The following is a 23,733-nucleotide window of genomic DNA, read 5'->3' on the forward strand; positions in this document are numbered from 1 at the left end:
ATTATATGGAGAAAAATCCTGGAATGTTTTCATCAAAAATCTTAATTTCTTTTCGACTGAAGAAAGAAAGACATGAATATCCTGGATGACATGGGGGTGAGTAAAATATCAGGAAAGTGTAATTTGAAAGTGAACTAATCCTTTAATAACAATTGTCTATTTACAGTTTGTGGGTCACGTCACGTACGCTCTAATTTCCGTCTGAGTGCGTGATAAATATGAAGGCGTGCGAGTAGACTGTCAAAGCTACTACGGCGCGCGCGCACACAGTGATTGCCACGCGCTCTTTTAGCGCTCCCATACAGTGAGTGAGCACGACTGAACAGAATCTGACATTTGTACGGCACTCGCTCTAATTGCGTGTAACACTTTTATCTCCGCCTAAAAAGTCTTCTGGTGTGCCGCTCTCTGTCAGTTACGCGAGTGATGGTTAGCAGCGCCGTGCGCTCAGTGAGGAAGGGCATCTCGTGCCCGACACAAGACCCGAACTGCACGCGCATCGTGGAAAGCCTCTCCTCGTGGAACAACTCCGTGATGAGCGCGTACAGACTGGTTGATTTACCCCCCACGACCACATCAGTGAGTCAATTTCTCCAAGTGCTGTCTTTTCAGTGTTTTCCTTCATCTTTTCCTTTGCAGATGTTCAGGTGTATTTATATGTGGCCAAATGCTTTAAATGTTTACCTTTTCATCTTATGAATTTGTCTCCGGTGCAAATTGCAGTAGGTTTTACAATATTCTAAATATAAACATGTTATGTTTGCAATGTACTGATGTTGGATAGGTTTGTGCTTTTTAATATAAAGATAAATAGACAAAACAGCCTATATTTTAACTGTTCTGAAATTAAATACAATATGGGTGCTTAAAAAGTTCACCTCTGTCAGTATATGGCAAACTATGCAAATGCGGGAAAGTCTTTGAGTTACATCCATCCTAAATGAAAACAATGTAAAAACAACATTTAATGTCATAGCTATGTGATAATGATAAACATTTAAACACAGTTGAAACTTTTGTCAGGTGAAGTGGGACAGGTATTTTATCAGGTATCAAGTTTATAGCAAAATTGTTTGCTGTAGTTTAAATAGGGTGAATTCAAGGTGATTGGGACATTTTTTGCCATTGAGAAGACTGGGAAAAGGGTGTCCCAATCAACCTGAATTCACCCTACTACAGTGATGCATTTCTTGAAATTTCCTGCTGTGAAAAGTGACAAAAGGTCTGTGTTGCTTCTGGGGTAGAAAAAACATGTCATATTAGCATTGGCTTAACCAGTGTTTGCAAAATGGTAATTGGTTTGTCACTGGTCTAAGGTGGTCCACCAGCCTTAACCAGTTTGATTAATCTCTAACAGGTTAGTAAGTGCCAATCTATCACCAACATCAGCTTGGACCAGTGGATATATTTCATGCGGGTGTGTGCCTCATACGTCCTGAAAAGTGAAGCTGCGGGCTCTTTGATCGCCCCCTGGAGGCTGGATGCAGGTCATAAACCCCGCCCGCTCAATGCAGACGAATGAGACTTAAGTTAAAACATAAAAATAAATTATGCTTCAAATAAAATTTTCCGAAAGATGGTTCTGGTCATTTAAGGTATTTGTTATCACGCTGATTTATATTAAATTGTTCATTTTTGTGATAAGTTTGATTTTAGCTAGCAATTTGGTGTTATAGAAACGGGGCGTGTCGTCGTGATTCACAGTTGATTGACAGCTTCTCTGAGGACTGTCGGAGCTTCGAGGGGAGATTAAAGATAAATAACTATTAATTTTCAGTTTCTGTGTTATTTCACACCGACAAATTGAGCTGTTCAGCAGTAAACTGTACTAACTGACCTACAGGATCTGACGGATATCTGAGCTTTTCTCGGTAACGTTAAATATGGGCTTCAAGCTAATTAATAAACGTTATTAGTTAAGATAACATGCCTAACGTTAGCCATGACGGGAAAATAAGCAGGTTATCGTTCTATGGCAGTTACTAATTATTTTTATGGGTATAAAATAATAATTAGCAGGATAAAACTAATGATAGCCTACTCTAATTAATTATCGAGCACTGTCTACAGTAATTGATCTCCTGTAATGTTAGTTTAAACCTTTTATTTAAAATGGCTGGACCGTTTCTGACATTTTAGAGTTGTTTCTAGTCAAGTGGCATATTATTAGAGTTTTATCTACTGAATTTGCTGTTTCAAAAATATTATTGCTCTAAAAACAGAATAGCCTATTATTTTATAGGTAGAATTTTAAATTACGTACAGTAAATTTATATAGCCTATTTAAAATACATCAATGATGATGCAGCCGTCTGGGCGGAAGTTTGATACCGCGACTCCGCCTCCGGGCTCCACTGACGATTCCTTCTGCGCATGCCCAGGTTCCAAACTGACGTTTTTGCGTAACATGTCAGCGCCCATCGGCGTCCGTTATGGCTTCAGAAGGAAGCAGCATTGCGTCGTCTATCTTTTTTACAGTCTGTAGTTGCGTCCCAAATGACGCACTATACACTATGTACTTGTGCACTATGCACTCATCCATGTAGTGCTTGAATTGTATAAGGTTATTTTGTCATTTAACAACGGAGTACGATCCTCCCTTCCCCTCTACTACGTAATTAAAGCTGCGACAGTTGAGTGCACGAATTGTCCAACATTCCACACTTCAGGCGTTTCTCAATGTCAAGGATACTTCCTTGGCAGGACTGGTCCTTCCAAGTCACTTCCTTCAGAGGCTAGGCGAGGCTCCTCTTTAGCATTCGGAGAACACGTAAATGGAACAGACTAGCAAGTGCACGTCATTGCGTCATTACCCGCCGGTAAACAGCTGCTTGTTTTCTACACGGAGACGTATAACGCCTCCGTTTGTTCCTTGGTCCCTTGTCAATTTTAAGACAATTTTAATTATTGCTTATGTAACCATCTGTGAGTGAACATAAGCCGAGTCATTGCCAGAAGTGGCACAGATCTCTATAGCCAGAGTTGGGCCAGTTACAGTGAATAGGACTCGGCCCGGTGCTTTACAGCCGTAACAAATATACATGTCCCAGAGCGAGCTGCGGGCCACAATCGGCCCGGTTAACACACGCCGATTCTGAGCCGCATGCGCCGCGGGGCAGCCGAGCTCGGGCTGATTACTACATGCTATCTGGGCTGTTAAAAAAGACGAGAAAGCTATGAATAATGCTGTGAATGGTATAATATTAACGTTAAATTACATTGGACAACTTAACTAGTTATTTATAAAAGAAATGCCGGTGACGGCAACCAAGCCAATTGTTAAATGACGGTCCGGTTCAGTTAGCCATCAATAATGTAATTTGTATTTGTATAATTTATAATATCAATACGGTAGTAATTTGTACTGGCATTTAAACATTAAACTTTATTTATCTGACATATTTACTACAGTTATAACAAATGTTTGGAAACGTAAACATACTTACATATGAAAGCATATTGCCTAACGTCCAACATTTTTTTAAAACATTTTTGAACAAGATTGCAAAGCTGCGCGCGTAGGATTGTGGGTGATTTGAGAGCGCGAAGGCTACACATATGCATCCTTTCCTGTGTATGGGATATTTTTCGAACGAAGGACTCAGTCCTTGTTTGAAATTCCGAGGATCCTCGACATTGGAACAGTCCTTTGACGGATGTCGATGACGTAGCATCCTCGAAATTCTGGCTTCCGAGGATCCTTCCTTGACATTGAGAAACGCCTTTCATTTTTCCGTAAATTTAGTGCATCATCCGGGTATTTAAAGTGTACTTTTTCTTTTTGGAATTTTCAGTGTGAACGCACTACTGCACTATTTGTACTTAAAAACGTCATAGAATAGTGCACAAGTACGCAAATTGGGACGCACCTTATGATTTCATGTAACTGAAATATATTCAAAGATTTTGATATTTAGTGAATCTATACCTTTCCAGGAGTTAAGATATTATAATAAATATAATTTAAAAAACTATATGACAATAATCTTAATTTAATTGTTTTAATATTAATACTTACAGTTTAGACTGTGTCTTTATGCTACTGAGTCAAGTCAGGTGGATTGCATTTTTCTCATTTGAAATCTCAATTCTTAAACACAGATGACTGAAACTGTCCTTCAACGTTAATCACTTACTTCATTTTACCATATATGGCTCACGTCTGTGGTCTGAGACTGAAGATGTATTTGTGAGGTTAAGTCCTTGGGGTTTTCCCTGTTGAGATACTTATTAAACACTGAGCTATGAGAGGACTTATGAAGGCATGTCAGTGCTGCAGAAGAGTACCACTGAATTACATATTTATGCTAATTGGGCATGTCTTTGGGGTGTTTATGTTTTCTCTTACATGTTGCATGTTGATGTTGCAGTTTCTCCCTTCATTAAATGAACTGAACTTATCTGGACTGCTGCTGTATACTGATGGATGTCTTTGCCCACTCAACAGAAAGTGTGGTGGATCTGTGTTAATTTAACCAATAAATAAATAAATTTGAAGTTAAAAGGCTGTTTTAATCCACATATATACTCATATCTTAAACTTGTATTAGTTGTATGATTTTTTTTTTTAGAGTGACATCCAGGCTACTCATTTAGTTATGAAATGTAATTTTTAATGGCTAATGGCTTGTTCCCATCTTTAATTTAACGTGTCTTCATCAGAAGATGAGATCTAAAAATTAGACTATGAAGAAGATGAGACTATTCGACTAAATAACTACAATGAATTAGATTTGCTGAAAGGAAATTATGACAGGCATTGATTCAAAAGAAGCGCATGATTTCACTTAGATGAGATTATGACTTAATGACCTGGACTGGGATTTGAATGATTTAATTTTTACATAAAACGTCTACAAATTTAATAGGACTCTGTTATTGACCTAATCTCTGTTGCAGAAATGTTTTAACACAAAATGAACAGAGGGGGGTGCTGTATTTATTTTATCTGGAATCTGTATTTGAGTGTAATGGGGCAGACCTTAAAATGGTCCCCAAAAGCTGTTACTGTAATGGATCACCTTTTGACCTCTTTGAAATTATTTTATGTAACTCTGAGCCTTCAGCATCTTGTTTAGGAGTATACATATTTGGGTCAAGTGATATTTATTAGGTGATGATTCATATTTGCATAAATCATACACATAAATCATAAAATGTGACCCAGAAACCCAATGACACCCAGGGCTGATAAGATGTTTTTTCCAGACCATAGTGACATAGATTTAAGTCTATCAATAACGTTAATGGGGGTTTTGCGTTCTCTTGCTCATTTGTCTCAAACTGATGGAAAAAAACCTCACAGGACAACCAGCTTCACTGACCATGAGAGATTAGGATAAAAAAAAGCATCATAATCATGCGATTATGATATAATCATATTCAGGTTCATGCTCACATATTGACCTCTCAATGTGTTCTTTTCCTCCTATTGGTAAAAATAATGCTCTGTGAGCAGAGACGAATGGAGATTGTTTTGTAGATGTAGGACAGTTTATTTGGTGTAGTAGAGTTTGTTGAATTTGGGTTCTTGTGCTTAATATCAGTTTGTGTGGGCGCATAAATGTTTATTATGAAAACTATTATTATTGTGAAACCTTCTGCAAGTTCCATTAGCATTTAGCCATTCACAATAAACAACATTAAGAAAACAAGTGGCTGGTTGTTGGCACTGAATCCCAATATATTGTGTATCAACCAAAACAGGCTTATTTGCAAGCCAGCTTTGGACAAAATTGGCACGTCTTTCGCATTGTTTCTCTGCAGCATTATTTCTAATTGGTAGAACAATGCCCCCCAAAAGGACAACAGCACGCAGTGGAACTTAACAGCTACGTTAAGGAAAAACTGTTTCAGATGAAAGAGTGGGAGGTATTAGCATTGTGTGTGTTTAGCCGAGCTCAGGCAGCTTTGCTTTCTAACTGAGCTAACTAAGTAATCATGGTAATGCAGTCAAACAAGCACAGCAGCATCTGGAGCGCAAGAGATCTTACCCAAATATGAAGGACAGCTGTGAACATCCTGTGAATGACGGTACATTCATATCTCAGTTAGTTGGACCAAGGATGCAGTAACAATGCACAGCAATGTTCCATTTTTAAATAAACTTTTAATTTCAAGGATGATGTAACTGGAAAAAAAGAGAAAAAACAGCAAAAACATTGATTTTCACATAACAGATTAATGTATCTGAAGGTTCAGAATAATCCTGTTAATTTACAGGCATTTGAAGTATCATAAAAGATGAATAAGACCTGTAGAGACCCAGCCATTTTTAGGCCAAAACATTTTTTGTCACATACAGCAAACATCTCCTCACTAACACACTGTAAAAAACATGGTCTCTGTAGTCGACACAAGCTCCGAAAACAGCAATAAAAAACAAACTGGTGCAGCCTGGACCACAAATCATAATAAACATGCTCCAGCCAATAACCGACAAGAATGATTTTAAATGCGCGTTCATGACTGTTTCAGGAATCACGGATGGGAGGGGGGGAGGAGGGAGGGTCTAGCTAGCCTCTGTTTTGTTTCACAACACTTCGATCGTCATCAGGAAGTTACTCTGCCCAGGATCGCTTAGAGCACCTTTAATATAGGTCACTAATCACTATGTAGGATTCTTTTAAATTAATTACTTATTATTTTGGCTTGGTACATCATGTTTATGAATGACTGAACTACAAAATGAATAAAATGGGGCATATTATATAGTATGTTTACATTATATAACATAAGAAAGCATAACCTTGATGTAACACAAGAAAGCATAACCTTGATGTACACTTAATTTTAATGTTTAATTGAGGTTTGAAATTCCAAAGTCATTGTGGGTGAAGAAAAGCTCTCTTTTAAGAATCAGTAGTGTTAACAATTACAATGACTTTGAGTTGTATTTGTCCTCAGGAGTGGGATGAATTATGGTAAAAAAAATGTCATAATTATTCTGCTGTGTTATGTTGCCATGATGTGGTGAGGCGATCCTGTTTCCAGCGCAAATCTTTTCATAAGCAATTATATCACATTCTCAGAAAAAAAAGTGCAAAACTTGGGATACAGTGGCTTGTCATTAGGGTAGTAACCTTAAAATATCTTTGTACTTTTATTTACCCATAAACATTCTTAGGGTACATATTACTACTTTAAGGTATAATATACACTTTAGTGCTATATAGAGGCAAAGTCCCTTTAAGACTTTTTTGTTGTAAGGAACACATTCAATTCCAACCTTTAGTGTAATTTGTTAGTTTTACTCACGTTTTCGCAGTTTCCTCTACTAAATCCAGTCACGCAGCAGGTTCTTTTGCCACTCCGTCCAGCTGAGGGAGCGCATTTTCGTCGGGAAAGTGACGTCCCTTTAAGTGTTATTCTATAGACTTTCATATAAGGAACAAAGATGTCCCTTTAAAGGTGATAGAGAGGATTTTTTTAGTCGACTGAGAATTCACTGTTACTGAGTTTTTGAAATGAGCGCATGCGTAAGAACAGCCCCCCTCCTTCACAGCTCATTTCAAAGGAACGCCTCCCAAAACTCGTGCACGAGTATTGGAACACGAGTGTTTACCACCGGCATTCGCTGTGTCGTGTTTTTTGGATTCATTATGTCAGACTTACCGCAGGTAACTCATAATCCGCAGTTGTTACTCCTGTCTCCTGACAAAAACACTGCATGCGGCGCCTGTGGAGTGTGGAAAGTTACTTGGGCGCACAGCCGCACTCGTCTCTCACAAGGAACGTCATGGCAGTGATTGACAAGCCAGAGGGCCAATCGTTTACGCGATGATCGCGTAAACGATTGGCTGATGTTTTTAAGGCCCTACCTCCTGCACAGATGATGTATATTAATATTATTACTTTCAGTGCACCTAATAAAGTATTTTATCAGTTAGTAAAGACAGTTTCAAGTAATATTGCAAAAATCTATAAAACAAAACATCCTATTTAGCACCTTTAAGTGTACTGCCCTTCTGACAAGTTTTTTAAAAAAAATTTCTGACAGTGCATTTGCATTATCATCTGCAGTAAATTTAAAATACCCTTTCTTCTCTGGAAAAACTACATGGTTTTGAAGAGGCTGGTTCATTTTGAAACATCTTCGAAAAATCCACCAAAATGCCTTAACACGGTTACTGTCATATTACCCTGAGTGAGAAACAGATGTGGGACTCAAACAGTATTTATTTCATTAGAATCCTTCTCATTCCAGAGAAATAAGACAGTCTTATCTCAGCCCTGAAAGTTTTTCATGGCTTAGATCTTCAGTTGACCTCAAACTCAGAAGTAATGAATGAAAACACACAGCAATGGCTACTGCTATATTTTGAAGAACCTTCAGAACAAATAAATTCACCAGTGCAGCTCAGGATGGAAGTGGTTTAATACATGTTTTGATGACACAAAATGGCCCATGTCGGTTGAGTAAGATAAGAAACATGATTTGTATAAATTTAGCTTGGGTTTTTATAAAAGGAACAATGTTTGCACATCTCCAAGGTTTTGATCTTTGTTTCAACAAGTCTGATTTTTATCAGCTACATTCAGAGTAGTTCTCAACTGGTGGTTTGTTAAACAGGAGAAATCACTAGTGCTAAATGCAAAAAGTAAAATTAAACTAAAATAATCACAAGGACAGCAAAATAAATGTAAAAGTGAGGAATAAACTCTTCTCATATATTGTATTTTGTTGATGTCAAAGGCTATGTGTCTAAGCAAACCTCTTTTGGCTCAAACTCATCTTTCACTTAGAAGCAACTATAGCCAAATTAGACAGATTGCGTGACTTGCGTGAACACCATGAACACATCTATGCAAAAGAAGATATGACCCAGAAAAAAATGCATGGTTCTGTTATAGCTGACTCTGTGTTTTACATAACAAATGAATGATTTTGACAGTTTGTTGGTAAAGAGTTGCCTCCACATCATCACTTGACACATACCGAAGGCAATGACTGAATCTGCTTTGTCATATTTCCTTCGTCGTGGCTACATGGTTACACTCATCTGCTTTGAAATGACTTTTCCGGGAGAGCGTGTCCTGTATACTGCCTTCTCGTGTGCCCAGAGCTCTGACACTTAAAGGTCCTTTCATTAAAGCATTTCCTGAGGAAAATGCAGTAAACAAATATCTGCCAAAGAAATGTTTGCGTTTAATCATAATTGCTCTGGGAAAGCCAAATATTTCCTTTTGTGTTCCTTTTTACACTGTATCATGCCAAGCAAAATAAATAAAATACATAATGAATAATTTATTCATTATAATGACCAGCAGAATCACACAACTATTTACCATATAAATAAATATATAGATATGAAATATTGATTTAAGTTCAAATAATTTATCTTGTAGAAAACAATAGGCTTAGCAACAAGTTGGACACTGCAATGATATTACAATATTAATTTATATATTAATATATATATCACTATTTTGAGAAATAATGTTTTTTAAAGAAATAAAACTGGCATGAGAAAGTGCCCCACCCACCTTCTAATATAATCTATTATTTATTTTTGTTTTATTTCAGAAAAAGTTTGAAGCAATTTTAGTTTCTTCTACAAACCTTTTTTTTTTTTTTTTTTTTCAGACATAATGCTTTGTCTTAATATGGAAAAAATTCTGTCTGGTGCTGAAGGAATGCATACAATAACATCCCAGGATCTGAGAAAGCGTTTAATTGAACTGAATGTTGTGAGAGATTATGCCATCAAAAACAGTACCTTTGCCATATAGCGTTTCTTAAGTATCTGTTTCAGTTTATTTGAAATGATTTACTGCTCGAAGTGACAGAAAGCTTTTCTTATTGGCCTTCAATTACTGTAGATCTTGTTTATTTGTCATTTATAAATCAAGAGAAAAGTTAAAGAATAATCTATTCTATAATAAAGTTTTCAGCTATTCAAATGTATACTCTTGCTTACAATACACATAAGACAGAAGCAGACTTTTATATGAGCAGATTAAATGTCCTGATCTAGACCCCTGCCTCCAATAAAAAGATTTAAGAAATGCCAGCTCACTGTCATTTAGGCCTGTTTAAATTCCTCAAAGATTGAAATGTGCAAGAAAATCAGCTGCAAATAATTGGATTTCATTGAAATTACCAGTTTACAAACTTTTCAATATTAATACAATGTGTTCAGTATAAATCAGTATTGTTCTGGTGAATAATGAATTGTTTACTGCAAATATATACAAGAAAACAAAGCTCATTGTTCACAAAAACAGATTACAACTGTATATAGGTTTATAAACTCAAAAAGCCCCTAAATCCACCTTCTGTTTTCAATACTCTGTTATCAGTTTATAATATAGTGCAAATTTCCATTTAGGTGAGATGCCTACAACTGGATATAAGCTTTTGAAAAAAGGAGGAGATCTTGAGATCTGTTTGAAATGAGTGATGTATTTATCTTTTATCATATCAAATATACAAAAACATTACAGTGTGTCAGTATTGTTTATATATCTACTATCCTCCCATTTAATGAATGAATGTCTTGTTGGTGTCAGCTTCAGGCTTAATGGTGTTTCTTAAACAGACTGCACCCTCTTTGATGAAAAGGTCATTGTAAAACAGCAACTGATGCTTTTCATCTGAGCTATTAATTAATGTGTTCTTCTGTGTCTTCAAGGTTGCCATGGTAGAAGAGTCAGTTTACCCTTTCCCGACGGTGGATGTGCCTGATCATGCTCATTACACTATTGGTGCTGTCATTCTTACTGTTGGCATCACTGGCATGTTGGGCAACTTCCTGGTCATCTATGCATTTAGCAGGTGAGAAGAACAGGCAGGAAGTTGAACAAGTATTATGAAAACAATGTGTGACATGCTTTATTGTTCATTATCAAAAGAAAAAGCCAAAATGTAGTCAGATAGACTGGTGCGTTAGTAACTTGCAATAGACAATTTACACAATAGTTAGTTCCACTCCTCCAATTTAATTGGTTGAGCGGCATTCTAAGACCACTGGAATTTTCACAGTTTGTGCCTGTTTGTGTTTGCACGTGGTGGGGAATTTTGACTTCTGCAGATTTCATTGCTATTAGGTTGTGAGTAGGCGGTGACTGTCTGAGTTGTTCAATGGAATTGTTCAAATACACAGATTCCTACAACAAAGCAATTGACATTCTGGATGAGTCATGAATCATTCACTTAAAGGATTTGTTCAAAAACACTGATTCAATCAGAAAACAAAACAGTTGACTCTGAGTGTGTCATGAATTACTCACTCAACTAATTTCTTTAAAAAAAAAATTAATTCAGGAATGAGACAAGTGAATTTATTTATGAGTGAGTCATGGAATAATCTACTCAATTGGTTCATTCAAAAACAGATTCATTTTGTAGCGAGACATGTGACTTTATGAGTGAGTCATGTGACTATCTACTCAACCAATTCGACTAAAAACAGATTAATTTAGGATTGAAACAAGTGACTGTCTTAGTGAGTCATGTATCGACGCTCATCCAATTCATTCAAAAACACTGGCTCATTCAGGAATGAAACAAGTGACTTTCTTTATTAGTCATGTAATCACCTTCTTACCCAGTTCATTTAAAATCATTGATTTTTTTAAGGAATGAAACAAGTGACTGAGTGAGTCATGTATCATCACTCATCCGATTCGTTCAAAAACACCAGTTCATTTAGGAACGAAACAAGTGACTTTGTTTATGAGTGAGTCGTTGAATCATCTGCTTACTCAGTTCGATTAAAACACTGATTTGTTAAGGAACGAAACAAGTGACTGTCAGAGTAAGTCATGAATCAGTCACTCAACTGACTCGTTCAAAAACACTGATTTAATCAGTTACGAAACTCCACTATGTGTTTCTTGTAGACAGCGGTTTGACTTAGTTTGGAGCTATTTGGGTTGCACATGGAGGCTGAATTTCTCACAGACATCATAAAACTAATATAATCTACCAAATGAACAGAGAAATGAACAAATGATTGTGTGTTTGTGTGTGTAGGAGCCGGACCCTGAGGACACCTGCCAACTTGTTTATAATAAACCTGGCCATCACAGACTTCCTCATGTGTGCAACCCAGGCGCCCATCTTTTTCACCACCAGCATGCACAAGAGATGGATCTTTGGGGAGAAAGGTACACACACAAATGTACATGCATGGTTTCACTATAAGGACATTGACAAGATTTGGTAAATTTTTGTGCTCAAACAGAATCAATCAACTTGCAAGTACAGCCAAACTGTATACACAGACAGTCAAATGCATAGACTTATCCAGCCTTATCTTTGCAGATAGATCATTAATGCGTAGGCAGTGTCTGACATAAAACATGCAGGTCCATGATTTATTGTACTACTATACTTTTTGAATTATAATGAACAGATTTAAGATTAAATGAGAGTTAGATGGTGTGATTGAATGGATCACTTCTAGGTTTAAATGAAGGAAAGGTTGCCTTTGGAGACGACCTTGATTCCTCAGTACTAACAAGGATTCATGCCATTCTTTCTCATGTTTTTGTTGCTAAGAATGATGAATGCATTTCTGACAGATTTATGTAACCTTTTCTAGTACAGTTGTTTCTTTTTCATCAGTTGACAAATCATAATCTTTCTAAATTGCTCGTAACACAATTTCTTGTTGATTTTCAGTACTAGCTAGTCATTTTGCTCAGCTGTGAAATGCTGCCTTCGTGATATTAGATGATGGAAGGCTTTTTTTTCCTTGAGGTGTTTTAAATGTCAGTTCCTATCAGGACCGAATCTTAATTGCCTTCATCAGCCTTGACTGGGTTTTGTTGGAATCTTCTGCTTGCTGACGTTTGCATTAAGAGCAAGTGCTCTGTGATTATAATTATTGTAGTGATTGATGCTGAACTTTTGTGTTCAGCGGGTTTACTGCACAGTATAAAATGGTGGGTTTTTTTTTTTTTTTTTAACCCAACCGTTGGGTTACACATATTGGTCACTCTGTTGGGGTTTTTTCCCCCCAAAAAAGTTGGGTCATTTTTAACATTGTTGGGTTATTTTTAACCCAACATTATTAAGTGAGTGGACAGCCATGGAATTGTTGTCCGCTCTTCCCCTCTGTGACAGGAAATCAGGTCACCCAGAGATTCAGATATTCTCAAATATTAGGTATGTTCGACTTGAAGCAGTGCTGCACAGAGTCAGACCGATCAGTGTATGACATCAAAGTACACTGTATGCTTTTGAATCGCTCTCGCAGTACTTTGATGTCATACACCGATTCATCTGTGCATTGTCGAACACACTTATTGTCTTATGTGGAGATGACAAATTCGAGGTCCCTTTCATTGGAAAACATGTAGCAGATCTCAAAACCAGTGATATGACAATCTGAACTTTGGTGGAGACCATATCAATCAGTGGTTTTCAACCAGAGGGGCCTCAGCAAACTTCCATGGGGGCCTCAAGATGAATTAAAATCATTTAAAATAAGACAAAACAAGCACTAAAATAAGCCAAATGAACTACATTTTTCTAGTTGTGCCAAGCTCAAATTATTTTGGGTTTACATTGAGTAAAAAAAAAAAACAAATTAAATCCTAATCCTTAATACTTATCCAGTAAATTATGAACAACTGGAAAAATACCTTCAAATGTTGTTCTGGACAATGAGGGACTATGGAGTCAAAAACAGGGAGAACCACTGATATTGGAGACAATCAAGGGAAAAAATAACAAAGGACCACAACATGGCACTCAGGACAGGAAGTAACATAAAAGTCCAGACAGATATGACAGATATAAATGTTCTGTATGTGCAGTGTGTTATAAATCAGTCCTGCTTGTAACAAAATATTGTCATGTAAAACACCTAATTTGTCATAGCAGTCACTAACATCAATATATTATGTAATTTACACTCAAAGCTGTTTGTTCAGCATATTGAAGGCACCTACGCCATTGACTTCCATTCAAACAGAAGAGCCCCTGGTCTCCCTTTTGGGATCCTGAGGCGTTATGCTTGTCTGAGCGGAGTTTGAAGCCTCCCTCGTGGAGGAGGGGCTCTGACCCAGTTTCATTTGGTGGAAAGAGTTAAAAGATGCTCTTCCTGTTTGTGTAAGGTCTGACTGCACAATGCACAATTATGACCACCGTTAATTCAATCGTGACAACCGTAGGCTTGATCCCTGTGAAAGCTTTCACAATCAATCAGATATAACTCACAAAAATGCTCTCTTCCAGGATTAACCTGAAAGCATAATCTACCTGACAAAGTGTGAGAGAAGACATCCTGATGTTTGAGAGGATTATATTCAATAACAGAAGCTTCTGTTTTGTAATTATTAAAGTGCATCCAGTTAATATGTTCTGAGAAAACAAGCACAATTACCATAAATCAGACTGAATGCATTGCCGCTCATTCTGTTGTTTGCATACGCTTTGACAGCACCGAAGACAGGTGTGTGTGGATATTGAGGAGGTGGCAGACTGTGTCTGTCAAGTATAATGGTGTGAAATCACCTGTTTCTCTGCTCCACTGGTTCTTCTTCTGTTTGACATGTTTTATTGCTGACCTGATGTTTTATGAGCAATAGCCTTCATAAAGACCCATATGAGCAATATGAGCAATAGCCTTTAGACAGATCGCTTCCTTTATTTGTGTGTTTATGTGAAGTTGGCTCCACATAGAATAGTAGCGTTGCTAGGTTACAATGATGTGCATTTAGATATGTGGGGTGGAAGTTAATTTAAAACCATGGTTTTCAACCAGGGGTCCGGGGCCCACTATGGGGCCTCAGCAAAATTCCAAGATGGCCTTAAGATGACAAAACAAGCATTAAAATAAGCTAAAACAACTAATAATCCTTTATAGAACCAGTGTTCCTAGAAAAAAGTGTACCGGGAAAGTCATGTAAATCATAAATCAATATGAATCAATATACATTTTACTTGTTATGACAAGCTCTAAAATGTTTTATTGGGTAGAAATTGAGTTATACTGTATCCGTAATACTTATCCAGTAAATCAATGACAATGGGGGAGCCTTGGAATAAAAAAAAAAAAAAAAAGGTTGAGAATCGCTATTTTAAAAAGAAATCATATGTACAAACTGCACTGCAATACAAAATATTACACCCAAAAAAGTTTTCCAGTGCACATTTTTGTAACATTGAGTCAGTTAACCTAAGCATATATATATATATATATATATATATACCGACAAATCTGGTTATCAACAAATTAAGATGTACTGAAGTAACCAAAAAGAAAGTGGAAAAAAAAAAGTGAAAGTGACATGTGACATAAAGGCCAAGTATGGTAACCCATACTTGGAATTTGTCACAGAACACACACTGTAAACCATGGACACACACACCTGGAGCAGTGGGCAGCCATTTACTGCAGTGCCTGGGGAGCGATTGGAGGTTAGTTTGCCTTGTTCAAGGGCACCTTAGTTAATTCCTGCTGGTATTGAGAATTGAATCCGCAACCTTTGGGTTACAGGTCCAACTCTCTAAGCATTAGGGCACAACTGTTGTGGGCAACATAATCACTGTATGTTTTTCAGAACAGATTATTTTATTAAACTGCTGCCTCAGAAGTTGGCCCTCAAATGGAGCCAGCAGCAGTCTGTGTTCCTGCCAGCTAAGAGTCTAAAATCTGGTTCACACTGTCTAAATTGTGCGTGGTTACACTGCAAAAAATGCTGTTCTTACTTAGAATTTTTGTCTTGTTTTTAGTCAAAATATCTTAAATCAAGAAGCATTTATAATAATAAATTATAAATAATTTTCTTGTTTTCAGGAAAAATAAATCAAAATGAAGCATGTTTTTCCTTAAAACAAGCAAAATAATCTGCCAATGGGGTAAGCAAAACAGTCTTAGTCCAAACTGAAAACAAGATTATATAGCTTATTCTTGGTTTGAAATAAGATTATTTTGCTTACCCCATTGGCAGATTATTTTGCTTGTTTTAAGGAAAAAATTTGACTTATTTTTCCTGAAAACAAGAAAATAATTTTTACTTGTCAAGAAAATGCTTCTTGATTTAAGAACTTTAAGATATTTTGACTAGAAACAAGACAAAAACTCAGCATTAGTAGTAAGAACAAGTAAGAACAGCATTTTTTGCAGTGTACAGACTCACTTAATTCTGTTCCTTCTGTCTCTCTCTAGGTTGTGAGCTGTATGCATTCTGTGGGGCTTTATTTGGCATCTGCTCCATGATCACGCTCATGGTCATCGCAGTGGATCGATACTTTGTGATCACGCGGCCGTTAGCCTCCATTGGTGTGTTGTCTCAGAAGAGAGCTCTGCTGATCCTTCTGATAGCCTGGGCCTATTCACTTGGCTGGAGCCTGCCACCCTTCTTCGGATGGAGTAAGTGTAGTATAATTAGTGTTTTACCATTTTAAACCAACCAAAATGTTTTACTTTAAAAGTGTTCTTAAAGGGTTAGCTCATCCAAAAATTAAAAAATTCTGTCATTAATTACTCACTCTCATGTCGGTCCAAACCCGTATGACATTCATCTTTAGAACACAAATGAAGATCTTTTTGATGAAATCTGAGAGCTGTCTTTCCCTCCATTGACAGCCTACGCGACTACCACTTTAAAGCCCCAGTAGTAAAGACATCTTAAAAGTAATCCAGGTGACTCCAGTGGTTTAATCTCAATTTAATGAAGCAATGCGAGTGCCTTGTTTGCACAAAAAAAAAACATAATTTACCACTTTATTTACAAAATATTAATCTCTAACGTGTGTTCAAGCAACAACATATGCTCTTTGGTCAACACAACAGTGCTCTCTGGAGATTAATACTTGTTTGTAAATAAAGTGGTGTTTTTTTATTTTATTTTTGTGTGTGTGTGCAAACAAATCACTCGTGTCACTTCATAAAATAAAAAATGTTTTAAGCCAGTTGTCAATGTGTCATATCATGACCCTGCATTTGTAGGTGATTAAAGGGATAGTTCACCAAAAAATTAAAATTATCAAATGATTTATATGATATGATTATCTTCTTTCAGACAAACACAATCAGAGTTATAGTATTACGTTGGGGCAGAGGTCAGTCTTCCGCCGGAACTCGACTTGCATTTTAAATATGGATATTTTTCTTACAAAAACCCATCGATTCGTTTCAGAAGGACTTCATTAACCCCCTGGAGCCGTATGGACTGTGATGGATTGAATCACTTTTTTGGGCTTTAAATCTCGAATGCCATTATAAAGATGGGAAGAGCCAGGATATTTTTTAATATAACTCTGATTGTGTTTGTCTGAAAGAAGATAGTCATATATACCTAGGATGGCTTTAGGGTGAGTAAATAATGGGATCATTTTAATTTTGGTTGAACTATACTTTTAAATGTGGTACTGTGTTAATGGAGTTGACTATACCTTTGATGCTCACTTAAAAATCCTTTCACAGGATGCACCAGTCTTTTATTAGCTCAAATCTATTAGGACAGGTACTCTGAGCATTCTGGATCATCCATGTGTGAGCACACCAACATGTGAGTTGTTAGCCAATGGCTGGCTTTGCAAACAGAGCGTTGTTGGACTCTGATCTGTGCCGCGTAAAGGTGGTCTCTGAGGACCGAGGCTTTTGGCTTAACAGGGATAGACTGGTAAAGCCTAGTGCTTTTGCCTCTCTAGCATTTTCTGTCTCTGGTTTACAGGCAACCTGCTCTTCACACGAAGGGTGTCTGTCTCCTTTAATGTTTCTGACAGCTTATATCTTAACCGCTGATCGGCACACCAACCTCAAGCCTCAGGGAACTAATGATTGACAGCCCACACGCATGAAAGTCAGATTGTGATTGGTGCCGATAAGAAATACTATGATTATAGCGTACTTCAAAAATATCCTCCGCTGTGTGTGCATTGGGTTGTATTTCACTGGGTTTGCCCAGCAGCCAGACAGTAGTCTTAAATCCTTTTTCTGTGCGAGTTTGTTCTAGTTCTCACAATATTTCACTGGGTGTAAAAAGCTTAACTGCTGGCTATCCTTCACTTCCCTCTGCAAATTCTGTTATTTTATGTTTTGTCTGTCTGTTTTGCAGGTGCTTATGTTCCTGAAGGGCTGTTGACCTCTTGCACCTGGGATTATATGACCTTTACACCCTCCGTGCGAGCTTACACTATGCTCCTCTTCACTTTTGTCTTCTTCATTCCACTTATTGTCATCATCTATTGCTATTTCTTTATTTTTCGTTCCATTCGCAGCACTAATGAGTGAGTTCTTTGAAACAGATCTAACAATACAGTATAAATTTATTATACGAAATGTCAGCAGTGTTCCAACGCTGTTAAAATGTCTTTTGTATTATTATTCTATTATACATTATTATTCATTATTTTAAGGTATGACCTATTTAAATTAGATAAGCTATTGATGAAATTAATGATAAGATATTAATGTTGATAGGAAATTAATGTTGTTTAACTGTTGCTTTTTGTTTTTGGAAGAGCTGTGGGCAAAATTAATGGAGATAACAAGAGGGACTCAATGAAACGATTCCAACGACTGAAAAATGAGTGGAAGATGGCGAAAATTGCTCTTATTGTCATTCTCATGTATGTCATCTCCTGGTCTCCATATTCAACTGTGGCACTGACAGCCTTTGCTGGGTAAATGAATCCAATCTTTGCACACAATACAATTTAATTTATAATATAATATAATATACACTACAATTCAAAAGTTTGGGGTCTGTAAGATTTTCTTTTTAAGGAAATTAATATTTTTGTTCTGCAAGGACACACTGATTAAAAGTGATGGTAAAGACATATAATGTTACATAAGATCTCTATTGTATCACGGTTTCCACAGAAATATTAAGCAGCACTAATGTTTTCAACATTGATAAAAATAAGAAATGTTTCTTAAGCACCAAATCAGCATAATAAGAACGTCACGTGACACCGTAATGATGCTAAAAATTCAGCTTTGCCATCACAGGAATAAATTACATTTTAAAATATATTAAAACAGAAAACAGTTATTTTAAATGATAATAATATTTCACAATATTACTGTTTTTACTGTATTTTTTAAACAAATAAATGCAACTTTTGTGAGCATAAGAGACTTATGTTAAATATAATATAATATAATATACAATTGTATTGTTTTCATTTTGAAGCTGTTTGATTTAGCATAATGTAAATAATGTATGCACTTATTTTGCATGTGTTTTGCAGGTATGCTGACATGCTCACACCGTATATGAATTCAGTACCTGCTGTGATAGCCAAAGCTTCAGCAATCCACAATCCCATCATCTATGCCATCACACACCCTAAATACAGGTACAGGAGTCTCTATGTATCATTGTTGGTTTAATATATTTGGAACCAGATTGGTTGAGTTTTGACTCCCGAAGTGGTCATGAAAAAACGTAATGGTACTATAAGTGGTAAATGGACAAATTTACTTTCCATTTACAGATTAGATTAGATTACATTACCTGGTCTGGCCCCATTAAGACTAAACACCTGAGGCAAACTGTGATTGTTTTAATTTTACTAGTGTCTAGCTCACTGAGCCATTCATTCACAAATTGATCAGAAACAGGCCTTGCTTCTGGGTTAAAGTGTAAAATTCCATTTTGATTGATTTAATTAACCTAAATATCCATTTGAGCATAAAGAGTAATTAATCCAGCGCTGAGCATCCTGACGGTATGGTACCATGCTAGAGTAAAAAGTCCTTTTGATTTGATTTTCTCCAACAACACTAAACCACAGCATTTCCCTAAACACATGTTAGTTCCTACGCACTGACCAAATTTCCTTCCATTCATGCAATGACAAAAGGTTTATTTTAATTTAGTTGTAAAATGTAATAATGTTGTTTCAAATATTGCTAAATCTGCTAATGCAGAGCTCTGAAATTATTGCATATATTTTGACCCCATTGCTGCCTTTAGAATAGATTTTACTAAATTGAAAAATGTTTATATACACACTTTGATTTCTACATTTATTATTGTCATTGTTATTTTAGTATTATTTATATGCTGTTTTTTATAGTGTATTGTAATATATTTAATTAGCTATTTTTATTTTAGTTTGTTTTAGTCATTTTGTTAAATGCATTTGTCATTTTTATTATATATCTATTCAGCTTTAATTTATTATTAATTTCAGTTTTAGTAATTTTAGTACTTCAGCTAAGTCAGTTGGCAATGCAAACAAGTTTTGTTTGATCTAATTTATATTTTATTTTATTTCAGCTGTATTTTAATTACTGAAAACATTTTTAACAGTTTTTGTTTGAGTTGTTTGAGTTGACAATAACAACAATACCAGAAAACTGATCAATCAAATTAGAAATTTACACATCAATGTTAATGTTGATATGATTATTATTTTTACTGAACATATTTAGATCTTGTCATTTTTGGATCCACCATGTCTAAGGTGTCTTATCCCTGTATCTGTGTCTGTCAGGTTGGCAATAGCGAAATACATTCCATGTCTTCGTGTGCTGTTGTGCGTCCCCAAGCGTGACCTCCACTCGTTCCAGAGCAGCTTCATGTCCACACGCCGTTCCACCGTCACAAGCCAGTCCTCTGATATGTCCGGACAGTTCCGCAGAACCAGCACTGGCAAGTCCCGGCTCTCCTCAGCCTCCGACAGCGAATCTGTGAGTGTGTTTGCCTGATGGACCTGTAGATTTGATGATTAGTCTTCTTATGTGGGTAAATGTGATTGTAATGGTTGTATTTTTTGACCTCTTTCTAATCTTCAGGGCTGGACAGACACTGAGGCTGATCTCTCGAGCGTGAGCTCCAGACCTGCCAGCCGGCAGGTGTCTTGTGACATCAGCAGGGACACTGCGGAGATCCCAGACTTCAAACCATGTAACTCATCCAGCTTCAAGTCTAAGCTCAAAAGCCATGATTCGGGTATCTTTGAAAAGGTGACCTCACAGGCTGAATGTATTCCATATGTGGCAAGTATCGAAGGAATGCAGGAATGTTACCAACATTTTACTTCAAGATAGTTAAAAGGCTAATTCTGTCATCCTCTGTTTATCCCCATCTTGCTCTGTTGAACATAAAAGAACTAATCCAACAATGTTCCACATAATCAAAGTAGACAGTGACAAGCATGAGTCATATGGACAATAGAAAAATAATCAATAAGACTCGTCTTGAGCCTCACTGAAAAGTATGACCAAGCATTTTTCTTTAAAAACAAATCTTACTGACCCCAATCCTTTGAACGGTGGTGCATGTACCTAGTTAGTGACCTCTCTCTCTCTCATTTCTGACCTAGAGCTCCTCTGATGTGGATGTGTCTGTGGTCGGACTCGTTCAACCTGTAAGTCTGATAGTGAATCTGTTCAATTTAATAGTTCAATATAAACCAGTCTCACTGCTGACCTGCACTCCTCAAGTTGTTGCGGGATCCTGTAGGCGGTATGGTTCAAGAACTCTCCCAAGCAATCAAATTTGAACATGAAAAATCTGCAAGCATAAATTGCTAGAATGAATTTGATGAATCATGATTTGCTGTATAGAAAACAAAATGGTAATTAGTGAATGAATTTGAATATTGATTGCAGAAGAAAAGCATATAATAAAATGACTGTTCCATTTTTCCACTTAATGGAAATATGTGCCCTTGAAAGAATAATTATAATAATCATCTTTCATACATGAATGCCTATTAATTAAACTGAGAATAATGCTGAACTATGCTGAGGTCATGTTGAGTTTAATTGCAGCAGTGTTATCTGCAGGAAAAATTAATTCTGATTTAATGTAAAATATATAGGCTGATAGACGACAATATCCAAACTTTCTTTTGTGCGAATTGCAGGCTGGTGACAGTACTGACATGCCAGTTTCAAGGGGTGCGATTGGTCGGATTCCCAGCATTGTCATCACCTCTGAGTCAAGCTCTTTCCTGCCCTCAGTACGGCCCAGCTACAGAAGCAGCCGCTCAAGTATGTCCAGTGTTGGGGCAAATCCGCCCAGAAGAGACTCTCGTGGAGGAGTCCAGCAGGGGGCAGTGCTTCTCTCCACTGCTGCTGAAACACCTGAGCCCACTCATTTAGACAACCCTCGCCCTAAACATCTCTAGTGTTTGTACCACTCGCCATCTGAATCTTACCTTTAAGCTTTGTGTCAGGGTTCAGTGTTTTTTGTTTGTTTGTTTTGTTTTTTTATGAGTTATCATGTTTTGTGGTATAGACATTTATTAAGAGGGTAAGAGAAAGTTGAAATGTGAAAGTGTAATACAATTTCATGTGTAATACAATTTTTTGACGACCTCAACTGTTACAGGATGACCAGCACCTTTGTTTCCCTCTGTTTTAAATGGATAGTTTAGCCTCAAGTAATTCCAAACCTGTATAAATTTCTTAGTTCTGCTGAGCACAAAGAATTATAGAAAAGAAAGATAAATAAATACTAAGGTAGTCAATAGGGGGTGAGTTAACTGACATTCTTCAAAATATCTTCCTTTGTGTTCAGCTGAACAAAGAAATTCATACAGGTTTAGAACTACTTGAGGGTGAGTAAATGTTGATCAGTAAATGTTTTTTCGTTTTCAGAGCTTGTGGCGGCTACAGAGACCGCGGTTTTTTTTTACAGTGTGTTCAGGGGACAGGCAGCTATCGCATAGTGAGGAGATGTATGTGACAAAAAATGTTTTGGCCTAAAAACGCGTGACATCACTTAGAGCACCTTTAAGTGAACTATCCCTTTAACGTCACTATGGCTGCGTCTGAAAACTGGAAAATGCTGCCTTCTGAGGACACATTTCAAGGTAGTAAGGCATCAAGGCACGTCCGAATCCAATGCTAGCATCACTTTCTGTCTCCTGAGATTTTTGAAGGAAGCGTAGATGTATCCTTAGCAGGCTTTGATATCCCACAATCCTGTGCTTTCCATTCTGACAGTTGAGTTGAGCTAGAAAAATAAAGATGGCGTCCAAAAGTTGCGTTTGCTGCTCAGTTTGTGTATAAATGTACGATTTTGACCAACATTTAAATTTTGATATCATTTCTATCGAGAAATTACTACTGTAGTAATTAAATATTTGTTTAGTTCTCACCAAAGCTCGCGCTATATTGCTGTAGATCATTAAACTGTTACGCTGCCTCAGAAGTCTGTCCGAAATCAATTTTGTGAGGTGCCTTCATGCACAAACACTGCCGTACAAGTCATTCTCTTATAAGACAGCGAGGCAGCCAGACAGCTACCTAGGTTTTCGGACGCAGCCAATCTTCACTCAAAGTGAGACTCTGCCTGAATGTGTTTTGCGTAACAGGATCATCTTAAGATTGCGGTATGTGAGTTTTGCTCTTGAGACGCTAAAATGTTCTCTGATTTGCTTCCACAGAGCCTAAACATCATAACATCCTGTTTAGGAAACATTGTGATTTCTGTTAGGATCTTATTTTAATTATTAAACTTCTTAGATCTTGAGACTTAAAGCAACACTCTGTAACTTTGTTGATAAATTACAAAATGTTAAACTTATATAAACTTCCAAACCATAGGTGCGTCCCAATTTGCTTACTTATGCACTATTCTATGACGTTTTTAAGTATAAATAGTGCGAGTAGTGTGTTCACACAGAAAATTCCCAAAAGAAAAAGTGCACTTTAAATACCCGGATGATGCACTAAATTAACGGAAAAAACGAAGTGTGGAATGTTGGACACTTTAGGCGTTTCTCAATGTCAAGGATACTTCCTTGGCAGGACTGGTCCTTCCAAGTCACTTCCTTCAGAGGCTAGACGAGGCTCCTCTTTAGCA

General features: G+C 36.9%; 1 protein-coding gene across 1 annotated transcript; it reads left to right on the top strand.

Annotated features, from left to right (window-relative positions):
- Nucleotides 1-426: 426 nt before the first annotated feature.
- On the top strand, nt 427-22,254 carry opn4a (opsin 4a (melanopsin)). The gene is made up of 12 exons (XM_067385222.1): nt 427-583; nt 6,520-6,524; nt 10,635-10,777; nt 11,978-12,111; nt 16,125-16,328; nt 18,019-18,190; nt 18,425-18,586; nt 19,160-19,267; nt 20,411-20,606; nt 20,712-20,882; nt 21,242-21,319; nt 21,788-22,254. The coding sequence occupies exons 1-12, from the start codon at nt 427-429 to the stop codon at nt 22,049-22,051; spliced, it is 1,794 nt and encodes a 597-aa protein (XP_067241323.1). The 3' UTR covers nt 22,052-22,254.
- Nucleotides 22,255-23,733: the final 1,479 nt, after the last annotated feature.

The sequence above is a fragment of the Chanodichthys erythropterus genome, chromosome 5 (genome assembly GCF_024489055.1).
Source record: "Chanodichthys erythropterus isolate Z2021 chromosome 5, ASM2448905v1, whole genome shotgun sequence".
Lineage (NCBI taxonomy): Eukaryota > Metazoa > Chordata > Actinopteri > Cypriniformes > Xenocyprididae > Chanodichthys > Chanodichthys erythropterus.